Source organism: Panthera tigris, chromosome D3, assembly GCF_018350195.1.
Source record: "Panthera tigris isolate Pti1 chromosome D3, P.tigris_Pti1_mat1.1, whole genome shotgun sequence".
In the NCBI taxonomy this organism is placed as follows: Eukaryota; Metazoa; Chordata; class Mammalia; order Carnivora; family Felidae; genus Panthera; species Panthera tigris.
In genome coordinates, this window is record NC_056671.1 from 35289719 (window position 1) to 35301862 (window position 12144).

Below are 12144 nucleotides of genomic sequence, written 5' to 3' on the forward strand. Positions count from 1 at the left end.
CATGCTCTGTCTCTCTCTGTCCCAAAAATAAATAAAAAACGTTGAAAAAAAAAATTAAAAAAAAAAAAAAAAAAAAAAAGAAGAAGCCAATGAAGGTTTTTTTGCTTTACACTCTATATCTTTTAGCCTAAAAGCAGGCCCACAGGCCTGTGCTGGGCAACTAAAACCAAAAGAGAAAACCTGCAGTCTTAATGGCTTGAAGAACCACAGAACAGTATGAGACAACAGGCATGGGAAAGTGCGAAATCCCAGAAAAGTAAGCCAGAGAGAAGCCCCAAATTCCGTGGCTGACCCCAAGGCCTGCATGCACATGGGGCCAACTCCAGGCAGCCCAGCTAAAAGAACTCAACCGGTATTTGAGGTGCTGCCTACAAGGGAGCTGGATTATAGTTCAAGTTCAACTGAGTTAACAGCCTGCCACAACAAACACTTATGGAGAAATTAGAAAAATTGAGAGTCTCTATGATTCATTGTTCACAATGTCCAGGATACAATTCAAAATTACTCAACAGCCCATTTTTAAAAGAGAAGACAGTAAATGGAGATTACCACACAACAATTTCAAAACTGCTACACCCATGTTTGAAAAAAAAACACTTCAATGAACAAAAAAATCGAATAGACACTATAAAAAAGAACCAAATGAAAATTCTGAAATTGAAAAAAATTTCTAAAACTGAAAATACAATCCTTGAAAATGCCACTCACTCCTACTGAAGTGGTGGCTTGGAAATGAAGCAGCGATGAGCTGCAAAGTGGTGTCAACAACTCAAAAGCCATGGAAAATTACTTAAGAGAATAAGCCTATTCTGACTATTTACTACTCCATAATTCATACTTTTTAGGCAATTCTTGATAATCAAAGTGTTACTGTATTTTTTACAGAAGACTTCAAGAGATTAAGAAACATGGTTCATGGTCACACAACTATGGTCTTGTAGGCACTTCTAGACAGTACTAAGTTATGGGTATTTTTAAATCAATGATAAACTCAAGTCTGTGGCTGAAGAAATTAATGCAGCAGAAATTGTAACAGAATAAGCAATTTCTTTGAAAATGTAAAGGGTTTCCTTAATGGTTTCTTTTTTAAGAAACAAACTTTATTAAAAGGCACCTCTTTACTCACACATTTCCTAGGTCATTCTGATATTACACTATTTGGAAAAGGACCTGGTTATATAAGTTATAGAACATCCTCACAATGGGATGCTATGCAGCATTAAAAATGACAGGATAGGGGCGCCTGGGTGGCTTGGTCGGTTAAGCGTCCGACTTCGGCTCAGGTCAGGATCTCACAGTCCGTGAGTTCGAGCCCCGCGTCGGGCTCTGTGCTGACAGCTCGGAGCCTGGAGCCTGTTTTGGATTCTGTGTCTCCCTCTCTCTCTGCTCCTCCCCTGTTCATGCTCTCTCTCTCTCTCTGTCTCAAAAATAAACAAATGTTAAAAAAAAAAATGACAGTATAGAAATGTCTACTGGTAAGGAAAGTGGATCAACAATGTTTTTACGGGAAAAAAACAGGCTACATAATAATGTGAACAATACCATCAATTTTTACTGTAAGGTCTCTCAATTCTAGACACAAAAATGTTCACATTTTGGTTATTTCCAGGTTGATGAGACTATGGGTAATTTTTATTTTTTGAGCTTATTCTGTTTGCTGTTCCCAAAATCATGTTTTCCCTACAATGTATTACTTGTGTAATGAAATCAAACATAAATCAAATCATCAGGCTATACACCTTAAACTTACACAGAGATGTGTCAATTATTGCTCAGTAAAACTGGGGAAAAAAAGAAAAACTTACTGATTCATCAAGTCAACAAATATTTATTGTGCACATACTACATGCCGGGTAATATCTGTACAAATAAAAAACTGTTGCAGAAACATAAAATTTGATTGAAATTTCTTCCACTACCTGAAGATATTCTTCAATTTTTACCTATAGCCCTTTCCCTCAAAACCTGAAGAAAATCTATCTGTACTCTTAATTCTAGCCTTTCTACTGCTAGACAAGGTCTACTTCATCACCTCTCACCTAGGGTTCTGCAAGAGCCTGTTTATCTATTTCATCTCCCTGCCTCTGGCTCCTGGCAAATGTATTCCCTCACTCCATCCAGTCATCTATCCAATACGGGGAAACCTGGCCATGACCCTCTGCTTCTCTAAAATCCTTCACTGACTCCACACTGCTTCTAACATAAAGCCAAATTCTATGGCACGGCATGCAAGGAGCTCCAACACCTGGGCCCTATCCACCTCTTTTATTTCATCTCTGGATTCACCTTACTTCCTAACAATGGAGTCCAGCAACACTGCTTGAGGCTTCCTATAGGCACCAAGTTTTTTCTTGCCAACTATCAATAGTTTTTTCTCATGTTGTCCTTTCCATCTAGAATATCTCCTCACCAATGTTAGTATTGCCTCTAGAAAAAATCTTATACCACCTTCAAACCAAATTGACTTTATTCATATCTCTTAACACTGTACGATATTTACCTTGAAGTTTCAACTCCGCAAGAACAGGGACTAAGTCTGTTTATCTGTAATATAGCGAAATAGTACCAACTATGAGATTTAGAATGTGAACGTTTAACAGTGCTTGGCACATGAAAAGTAATCACCAAATGTTACTTATCACTATTATCCACGTTGTTACCTGCAGCCCAGCAGTGAAGTCGAACCTCAAATGTTTATTGAACGACTAAACTCTGCAAATTGGAATATTCCTCCCGTTTTACGACCAAGAAAACTAAGTGCAAGAAATCACAGCCCAATGTCACAAAGCTAGAAAAGGCGGTGAAGCCACTATCTAAACTCAGGTCCAATTCTAAAGCCCTATTCAATTCTACTATGCACTATCTCCCACTCTTCTGCTAAAAACTGACTCAACCTCTCTATTTTACTGCTAGGGGAAAAAAAGGCTTCCTTCCAGTAAATGCTGTAAAAATCGCCATTCCTGGAATCACCATTATTAAGTTAACTTGAATGCGTGTTTCGATTCAACGTCCTTGCCTAAAATAAGAGCATGTACTTGGATCTCAGAAGCCCATTCAAGTTCTAAATCCTTCTGGGTGCAGTTTTTCCGATGGTGTTCTTTCATAGGGTTAATGTGATACGATTATTTATCGAACTTTTCCGATATGCAAAACACAACTGCAGTAAATCAAACACCTTGCCCTAAGGAAACGCTCTTTAAGCTTTCAACCAGCAAGCCAGAGCCTACAATTTCGGAATCCTTTCCAGTGCGCTACTACAGGCCGGCAACAAGGTCACCAGGCTTGATATGCAAGGTAAGGTGCCTCCTTCGTGGGCGGGGGATCTTAGAAACCTTTCTGGCCGACGAGGCCAGGCCTACGTTCCGCGCTGGGGCGAAATAGCAACAGACCACCGGCGGCCCCTCCTTCTTCCTCTCCTTGACCACACTAGGCGTAAACTTCCCAGTCCTGTGGGGGAGGCCACGCACCCGCAGCAGCTACGTCTGCGACCCTCCCTCGGAGCTCCTCGCCGGCGGTGGAGCTGCAGCGGCCTCCCTGAGAGAGGACGAAGGCCGCAGTGTCCTTGCCGCCGCCTGCAGGTCGTCCAGAGCCCAGGGTTCTCGTGTGCCCACCACAAAAGGAGACACCGAAAAATAGGGGAGAGTGGCGGCAGTGCCGGGGCTCATTCCGAACCTCCTTACCCACTGGGCGATGAGGCCTGCCGCCTTGGCCCGGAGCGCCGCGGAGAAGAACATGGCGGACCAAACAGTTGGCCTTTCCCTGCGGCACCAGGCGAGAATCCCGAGCGAGCCTGGGACGCACGGCGTGCGCGCCCCCGAGCCGAGGCCTTGCGAGTCCAGGGCGGCGCGCCCCTCCCTGCTAGGAGGCGGCGGGGGCGCGCGGAGGTGCGCGGGGGCTGCTGGGGCCCAGTGGGCGGAGACTTCCTCGCGGCGGGGCCCGGCGAAGACCAGCCAGGCCCGTAAAAGGCTGGGTGCTGCAGGCCGCCGGTGGGGTCCCGACCTTGAAAGGAAGCGTCAGTGAGCTGTACCTTGGGCCTCTAGGGAATGAAACGCCGATCTGGATTTATGGGGTGAGCTTACCTCCTGGAGAGCTTTATGGGAATTACCACCTCCTTTTTTTATTGTAGTTACTTAAAAAAAAATTCCGTTGCACCCCCCCCATAAATCATATTTTACAAGTTAAAGGATTGAAGATGGAAAAGACTCCTCCCCAGTGAGCTAGACACCAAATGCCTTGTTTCCCATTCTTTTGATTTAGAGATGTGTGCCGACATATTTAAGGGTGAAATGATAAATCCGGAATTTGCTTCAGAACAAAGGAGATTCAGAATAATGGACATAGAAATGAAACAGTATTGGCCATGAATAATGACTGTTGAAGCTGTGGTAGTTCTCATGGCTATTCTCGGTACTTTTGTACATGTTAGAAATCTTCCATAATAATAAAACTTAAAAAAAAAAAAAAGGCCACTTCCTTTTTGATGTTTGTTTGGTCATCTTTGGAAATTCCAGGTATTTTTATTCAGCAACAGCCGTAATATGCACAGCGCAATTTCCTGCTGTGTAGCGTTTACCAGGCACTTTACTGCCTCTTGATTTTTCCCTTCACTGCCTTCTTTTCTTGCGTGTCATGTCCTGTAGACCCCTTCATTTTGCCCATTTTCCCTGCTAAACTTGTGAATGATTTCTGGAACTTTCACAGCAGTATAAGGATTTTAAATATTTATTCTTCATGTGGAAACTCTAGGGGCGCCTGCGTGGCTCAGTTGGTTAAGGCCCTGACTTTGACTCAGGTCAAGATCTCTGGGTTCCCAGTTTGAGCACCAGGAGGAACTCTGTGCTGACAGGTCAGAGCCTGGAGCCTGCTTCAGATTCTGTGTCCCCCTCTCTTTCTGCCCCTTTCCTGCTCACACTCTGTCTCTCTCTCTCTCTCCAAATAAATAAACATTAAAAAATTTTTTAAATAAAATATTGCATTATAACCACTTATGAGTCATATTGTACAAATTATGAAATGTAAGTCACCAGAAGGCTGACAGCCAGTGAGCTAGAAGTGCTTTGGTTCCCATTTCATTGCTTACCTTTTATATTAGCTTGCTTCTCCTAAACTGGTTCAGTATTTACCTCTCAAAAGGAAAAATATTCTGGATCTCCATGTGGATTTAAATTATTGTATCACAGGGGCACTTTGCTGGTTCAATCAGGGGAGCACGTGACTCTTGATCATGCGTTTGGGCCCCATAGTAGGTGTAGGGATTACTAAAAAATAAACTTAAAAATAAAACATTTGTTTAAAAAATTAAATTATGGTATTATAAATTTACCTATATATATGTACATAACACTACTATGCACATAAGCTGTTCTTGTAGGCCTCATACAACTAAAACCAAAATATATCACAAATTAAATACATAACAAACTTATTACAAATGGATGATACTAGTAAGACATGGAGTCTGAATCTGGTATACATGCTTTCTCTTGATTCCATTAGGGCCTTCTCTGACCCTAGGTTAAGTCTCCATGATACCTTCCTTATAAATGCCTGCCTCCATTTTCATTATCACATTTACCACCAGATTATAACCTCCATAGATGTAGAAACCTGCCCTTCCCAACTTGTTTGATTCGACAGCTTTCACTGATATATGGAAGGCATTCAATACTTGGAAACTGAATGAAAATGTTGCACATAGTACAAATATTTGGACTCTGAAGGGGTTGTATGTCTCTGGTTGGATTATGCTTTTATAAACATGTGTATCTGTGAGAGCGCTTTTGGATACGAGTAACAGGAAACCTAACTGAAGGAAATTAAACAGTAATGAGTTCATTATGTCCCATGAAAATAATTCCAAAGGTAGAACGGTTCCAAGATTAGGTAATTCAGTTACTCAAGGATGTCCTTAAAAACTTGAGAGGCTTCCCATCTTTCTACTCAACCATACAGGAGCTGTGACTCCTGTTATGGTCACAAGGTGGCTGTAGCAGTTCCAAGTATCATGTGCAGATTACAACCTTCCCAGGAAGAAAAAGAACTCTTTCCTTTCAGGGGTCTCAGATGTCCCTCCAGCAGACTTCTTTATCTCATTGGCATACCCATGATGGTAGTTAAGAGAACAGGCTCTAGAATGAGACTGCTGGTTCAGACCCTATCTCTACTGCTTTCTAGCTGTGTGACTTTGGGCAAGTTAGTCTCTCTAGTGTTCTATTTAGTAATAGTACCGTCCTCATTGCTTTATGATGGGAATAAAATGAGTTAATAACTATAAAATTCTTTTTAAATTACTGAGCATGGAGTAAGCGCTCAGTAAATGTTAGCTTGGATGTCTTCCGTAATAGAATAACATCTGTGGAGTTCACAGTTCACAGAGAAGGTACATATCTCATTGGTGTCTAATAGTCCCAGCAAGGACTTAGCAGATATCCCTGATTTCTGTTACCTACGGGCCAAGAGTGCAAAGAGTAATGTTTAAAACATTAGGGATCAGAGCTAAAGGAGTTAGTCTAGCCTGTTAACACTTCCTTGAAGATGATACAGAAAGTAAATGCTTTCAACAGTCATTCCACTGCCAGTAAGTATAATACCGCTTTGTTCAACCGTCCAAAAGGTCTGTTAATGTCCAGCATGATTTTGGCTTATCCTTAACCCAAATAATTCTCAAGTGAAAACATTAGGATTAATCTTCTTCACACCTGGTAATGGGAGTTCATTTCTAGAGCCACCCCACTCATAAAGTAATCTAATGCACAACTATTCTTCCCAGGGTCTTTAGGATAGAATTGTGGGGGCTCTTTGAAAAATCCCTACTCTCAAAGCCATCGTTTCTAGGCACAGACCAACATGGATGCCAGTGATGTTAAATGTTAGTTACCTAACCCCATAGGCTTGATTGAAATTGGCTTGATTACATACTGTAATGAATATTATGGCTGCCTGGTTAGACATATCCCATGATTCTAAGTTAGTGCTACTACCTTAAACCCAGGGAAGTTGGCCCTAACTATAGTGATCAACCATTTGAGTAAAGTATGTGTGTGGGTTTGGGGTGGGGGGGTGGTGGGTAAGCGGAAATGAGGGACTGGGAGCTAGGAGAACTGGGATAAAGTTGAGGGGAATGACCAAAAGTGGGAACTTGTGCTCTGCCATTTCTATGATTTCTTCTCCATTTAAACCAACATAAACAGGCTATAGTGAGGGCATGGTATAATGAAAACCATGAGCTTTGTAGTCAGAGGGACTTAGGATTGCAATTCTGACTTCATCTCTTACTAGATTCTGCGAAGCTTTGGTCCTCAATTTCTTCAAGTATAATTAGAACATTAAATCATTCTCCTAGGTCACATACTTATTAAAGCAGCCTCAGGCACTTTATAATATGTTCTGCCTCCCACATGGCCTACTCTAACCATATTGACTGGCCTCAGGTTTTCTAACATAACATGAAGCGTAGGTCCAGTCTTGTTTTGAGGGAAGAAGAGGGACTGAGTCAAAACTCGAAGGAGGAAAAAGAGATAAGGCCATTGCTGGATGAATAAGAAAGAGTTTTCAAGAGAGACAGGAATAAAGGTCCTTCAAGTAGGACATTTGAGGGTGCAAAGAAGTGTGATATAGTCACATTCGTACACTGAAGTGTTAGACCTGCTTCATGGTGTTGCACTCTGAGGTGAGGGGGGATGTTAGAATAATGAATAACTTCTTCATGATCTTTCCAAATTCTTCTCAAGTTAATCTGGGATATGTGGGACCAAAAGGGAAAATGAAAATCAAAACAGCCACTAACTTAACTATACAAACCTCAAGAATAGACTGTCTAAAAAAATAATAAGCAGAATGTCACCTAAGCCATTACCAGATTCAAGTCGCTTGTTACTAAGGAAATTTATCCTAAGGAAATAACTGGGAAAGTCTACAAAGTTGTACAAACAGATATGTTCATCACAGCGTTATTCATAATACTGAAATCTTGGAAGCCATGTAAATGATCATCAACAGAGAATTGATTAAACAAATTACAGTACAACCATACAATGAGATGTCGCTCTACAAATTTAAAAGTAATAACAAAGATCAGTATTTATTTTAAAGGAAAGATGCCCATGATGTGTTAAGTTTAATTTTTTAAATTTTTTAAATTTTACAAAACATCTTGTGTAACATGACCACACTTTTTGTATGTGCATAGAAAAAAATATGGAAAAGTTACATATCAAAATGGTACCAAGAGGGGGCACCTGGGTGGCTCAGTCAGTTAAGTGTCCAACTCTTAATCTTAGCTCAGATCTGGATCTTGGTGTCATGAGTTCAAGCCCCGCGCTGGGCTCTGTACTGGGCATGAAGCCTGCTTAAAAAAAAAAAAAAAAAAAGTTAATAGGGGCTCCTGGGTGGCTCAGTTGCTTGACCATCCAACTTTGGCTCAGGTCAAGATCTCACAGTTCGAGGGTTGGAGCCCGCTGTCAGGCTTTCTGCTGAGCCTCCTTAGAATCCTCTATTCCCTGCCCTTCTCAGCCCCTCCCCCCACTTGTCCTCTCTCTCTCTCCTCTCTCTCAAAAATAAATAAACAAAAAAAAAATGTTAATAAGAGTTCTCTCTGGGTGTTGAAATATAAGGTAATTTTAATTTTTTAGATCTTTTGTATTACCAATTTCAATTAACATGTGTTATTTTTATTGCAAGAAAATAAAGCCGTGTTCATTTTTAGAAATGGTAATAAAGGAAATATAAAAGTGAAAAAATTGATAACTCTCTTTTATACTCACTTCTTTTTAGTGAGTTGGTCTACTCTTCAGAGTAGAATTCCTTATACTGCTATTAATTCAAGTTTTAATTTAGGGCATCAGTGAGTGTGGACTGGGAAGAGGGAAATGAACCAGTTCTTAGGATCTTCGGGCAGTTTTAATTTTAGGCAGAAGAAACAGCTCTGGACTCTTTCCCACAAAGCTGTTCCTTAAAATTCCTGTGCAAATCTGAACTCATTTCTTCCTTGACCAGTCACAAAAAGATTCATATAAAATTTCTTTAAATAGCCAATTCTCCTTGCTCATATAAAATATTCCTTGACTAAGAAATATTATATTGCAGCTAAGTAGTTCATTTGCTTCACGTACTTGTGTGGTATGGTATAAACAGCCTGAGGTGTGTAATGAAAGAGTAATCTGAGCAGGGTGAAATTGGTTAGAAAAGTCTTTCATTCATTCATGTGCTGTACAAATATATTTTCAGCCCCAATTATCTTCAGCACTGAAGATACATAGATGGAAGACCGTAGTCCCTTCTTGGGAAGACCTAACACACTGCAAGGAAATGATTATAATACAGAGTATGTGTGCAAGATGAAATGGGAACTTGGAGGAAGGAGTGCCAAAGTCTTCCTGGGGCAGTTCATGCCAGGCAGAGACTGGAAGGCTACATAGGAATTGCCATAAATAGAGTTTCTTGGAGATAAGTTTTCACCTGAAGGAAGTGAAAGATATGTATTGTTAGAAAGAAGCTGAAAGATCAAAGTGGCAAATAACTAAACTTGTAAACTGATCCTGCTAATAAAAAAGCTTAGAGGAGACATTTCCCTGCTTCTTCAGGAGCCCACTTCCTACCAGGTAATTTCAGTTCATAGTAACAAAGACACTTGATGTTGGTGCTGGGGTCTTCATTGTCCTTTCTAGAAGCGAGATGCTTTTGGCAGGGACTTGCACGCTACTGTGTGTTAGTGGTTGCGTGTTAATGTCAAGATGCCATGTGATAGGGGCACCAGGGTGGCACAGCCAGTTAAGCGCCTGACTTCGGCTCAGGTCATGATCTCAACGGCTCATGGGTTCGAGCCCCACATTGGGCTCTGTGCTGACAGCTCAGAGTCTGGAGTCTGCTTCTGATTCTGTGTCTCCCTCTCTCTACACCTCCCCTGCTCATGCCCAATCTCTCTCTCTCTCTCTCTCTCTCTCTCTCTCTCTGTCTCTCAAAAATAAATAAATATTAGAAGATGGCAGGTGATAGAATTAGAAGAGGTTGTGGTATTAAGGTGGTAGAAGGACAGGAATTAATGCATGGATTCAGAGATAGCCTGATTCAGTGGGTCCTTGTATTAGCATTTTAGAGCAGGAAAGACTGGAAAAGATCTGGTCCAATCACCTCACTGTACAGATTTTTAAAAAGTTACTGAGATTGCCAAAGATCTTAATTGCCTTCTTTAAAAATAAATTATTAAATGTAGTGTTCAGTGTAATAGTGCTGGAGTATATCTCTGTAAAACTTAATGGGAAGACTCATTCCATCCATCTGAATAGCAGAGAAATAATGGTCTGTTTTCCGAGCTTTAGCTCAAGTGTGTCTTGTGTTTATATAGTCAAAGGTCAAAAGCTGACTAGGAACAGATGAGCCCTTTCCTTTTACATCATTTTTCAACTTTTCAAAGGGCTTAAAATAAACTATCATTTTCCATTATTTACTTAAGGGATTTGTTTTGCAGAATTTGTAGCTCTTGGGAACCCCCCCGTCGTTCTTATGAAGTACACAATCTGATTCTTACTCATCTATCAACATCCAAGGAATGTTAGTATTAATATGTATGGTTTAAATCACCCAAAACAGAATAAGAAGGCTGAATTGGCTAGTAGTGTTTGTGACTTTCCATAAATATCTTATGTGTATAGACTCAGGAAATCACTCTTCCTTGAGATAGAGGAAATGATAGAGATAGAGATATAGACATGGCAGGGGTGGGGGTGGCAGGGAGGAGGAAGAAGAGGAAGAGGGGAGAGACAGAGAGAGAGAGAGAGACAGAGTGAGAGAGACAGAGGAAAGAATGAGAGCATGTACGTCAGTTCTGAGACCAAGGATTAATTTCTCTGAATAAAAGCACTTCCTTTTGTAACCAGCATTTCATCTGACACATTCTTAAAAACCACTGCAATCCTAGACTTCTAAGGGCGTACAAAAAATTTGTAGCTGACCTTGTGTAGAGAAAGGTTTGCACTCATTTTTAATGGATTCATTCTTCTGCTGAACTCCAACTTGAAATCTCTGTGAGACGCTACTCCCCAGAATACATCCAGCACTCAAATCCTTGCTAGTCAACCTCTAAATGAAACTAAATTCTAACTTCTACCTTTACAATGCCTATGCTACAGAGATTCAGTCTGACATATTAGCAAGTGGAGCTTTTACTGGAGACAGTCTCTATTTGTCCACATTATAGGTTTTCCCAGATTAGTATTTTGAAAGGTATCGTTAAAAAAAAAGATAATCAGAGCCAACATAGGGAATGCCTTGTTGACATTCATTTAATCAAATATTTGTTTAGTATTTCTGCAATAGTAAACTTCCCCATGGCCCCATGACTGCTTGCTAAATTGGCATAACATTTTGTTAAATGTGTAACCTGGGGGGAAAAATACTAAGAGGAACAAAACTTGTCATTCACTAAACCATTCCTCGATCCATTCAATGTTTGCCAAGTTCCTTTCATGGGTCAGGGAAAGGGCAGTAAGTGTTGAAGATGTCAAGATAAAGGACACAGTCCGACCCACTCCAAGGAGCTCACAGTCTTGATATGAGTACATGATTGAGTTCTTAGGTGGATTTGTCCACTGAAGAGAATGTACAACTCCAAACTCTCTCTGCTCCCTCTGAAATCTAATGTGCTTTTGCTGTGATGCAGTTTTGCAACTTGTCCTGTTGTTTTAGGAACAATAAACATTCAAAATAATAAACATCATGGAGCACCTACTATACCAAGTGGTAAGGCAGGCAGACTCATAAGATGGCCCCAGTGGTCCCTGCTTCCTTGTATTCAATGGTCTTATGTAATCTCCTTCTGTTAAGTATGGACTGGGCTGAATGACCTGCTTCTCACCAATAGAATATGGCAAAAGTGATGGGATGTCACTTCTATAATTAGGTTAGAAAAGACTGTGACTTCAGTCACTGTTGCTTTCTTGGTTTGCACATTTTGGTGAAATAAACTGCCAGATTGGAGAGGCCTACCTGTGAAGGAACTGAGGGTGGCCTCCAAGCAAGGTCCCTAGTTTACCAGTCTGTGAAGAACTTAATCCTGCCAACAACCACGTGAGCTTGGAAGCAGATCCTTCCCCATTTGGGCCTTCAAATGAGACATGAGCCTTGTTGAAAGACCCTGAGAAAGAAGAC

General features: G+C 40.8%; 1 protein-coding gene and 1 long non-coding RNA gene across 3 annotated transcripts in view; one reads left to right on the forward strand and one right to left on the reverse strand.

Moving 5' to 3' along the window:
* The window catches only part of NDUFV2 (NADH:ubiquinone oxidoreductase core subunit V2), a 31498-nt gene extending 27740 nt beyond the window's left edge, over positions 1-3758 (reverse strand). Inside the window, exon 1 of the mRNA XM_007083530.3 lies at positions 3681-3758. Coding sequence (XP_007083592.1) covers positions 3681-3734 — 54 coding nt within the window. The 5' untranslated portion in view covers positions 3735-3758. The remainder of the gene's footprint in view (positions 1-3680) is intronic.
* Positions 3759-3991: 233 nt separating this feature from the next.
* Positions 3992-12144, forward strand: part of LOC102966357 — a 29530-nt gene continuing 21377 nt past the window's right edge. For both annotated transcript variants that reach the window (XR_006210230.1, XR_001510456.2), the window contains exon 1: positions 3992-4069. This is a non-coding gene — a long non-coding RNA (uncharacterized LOC102966357). The remainder of the gene's footprint in view (positions 4070-12144) is intronic.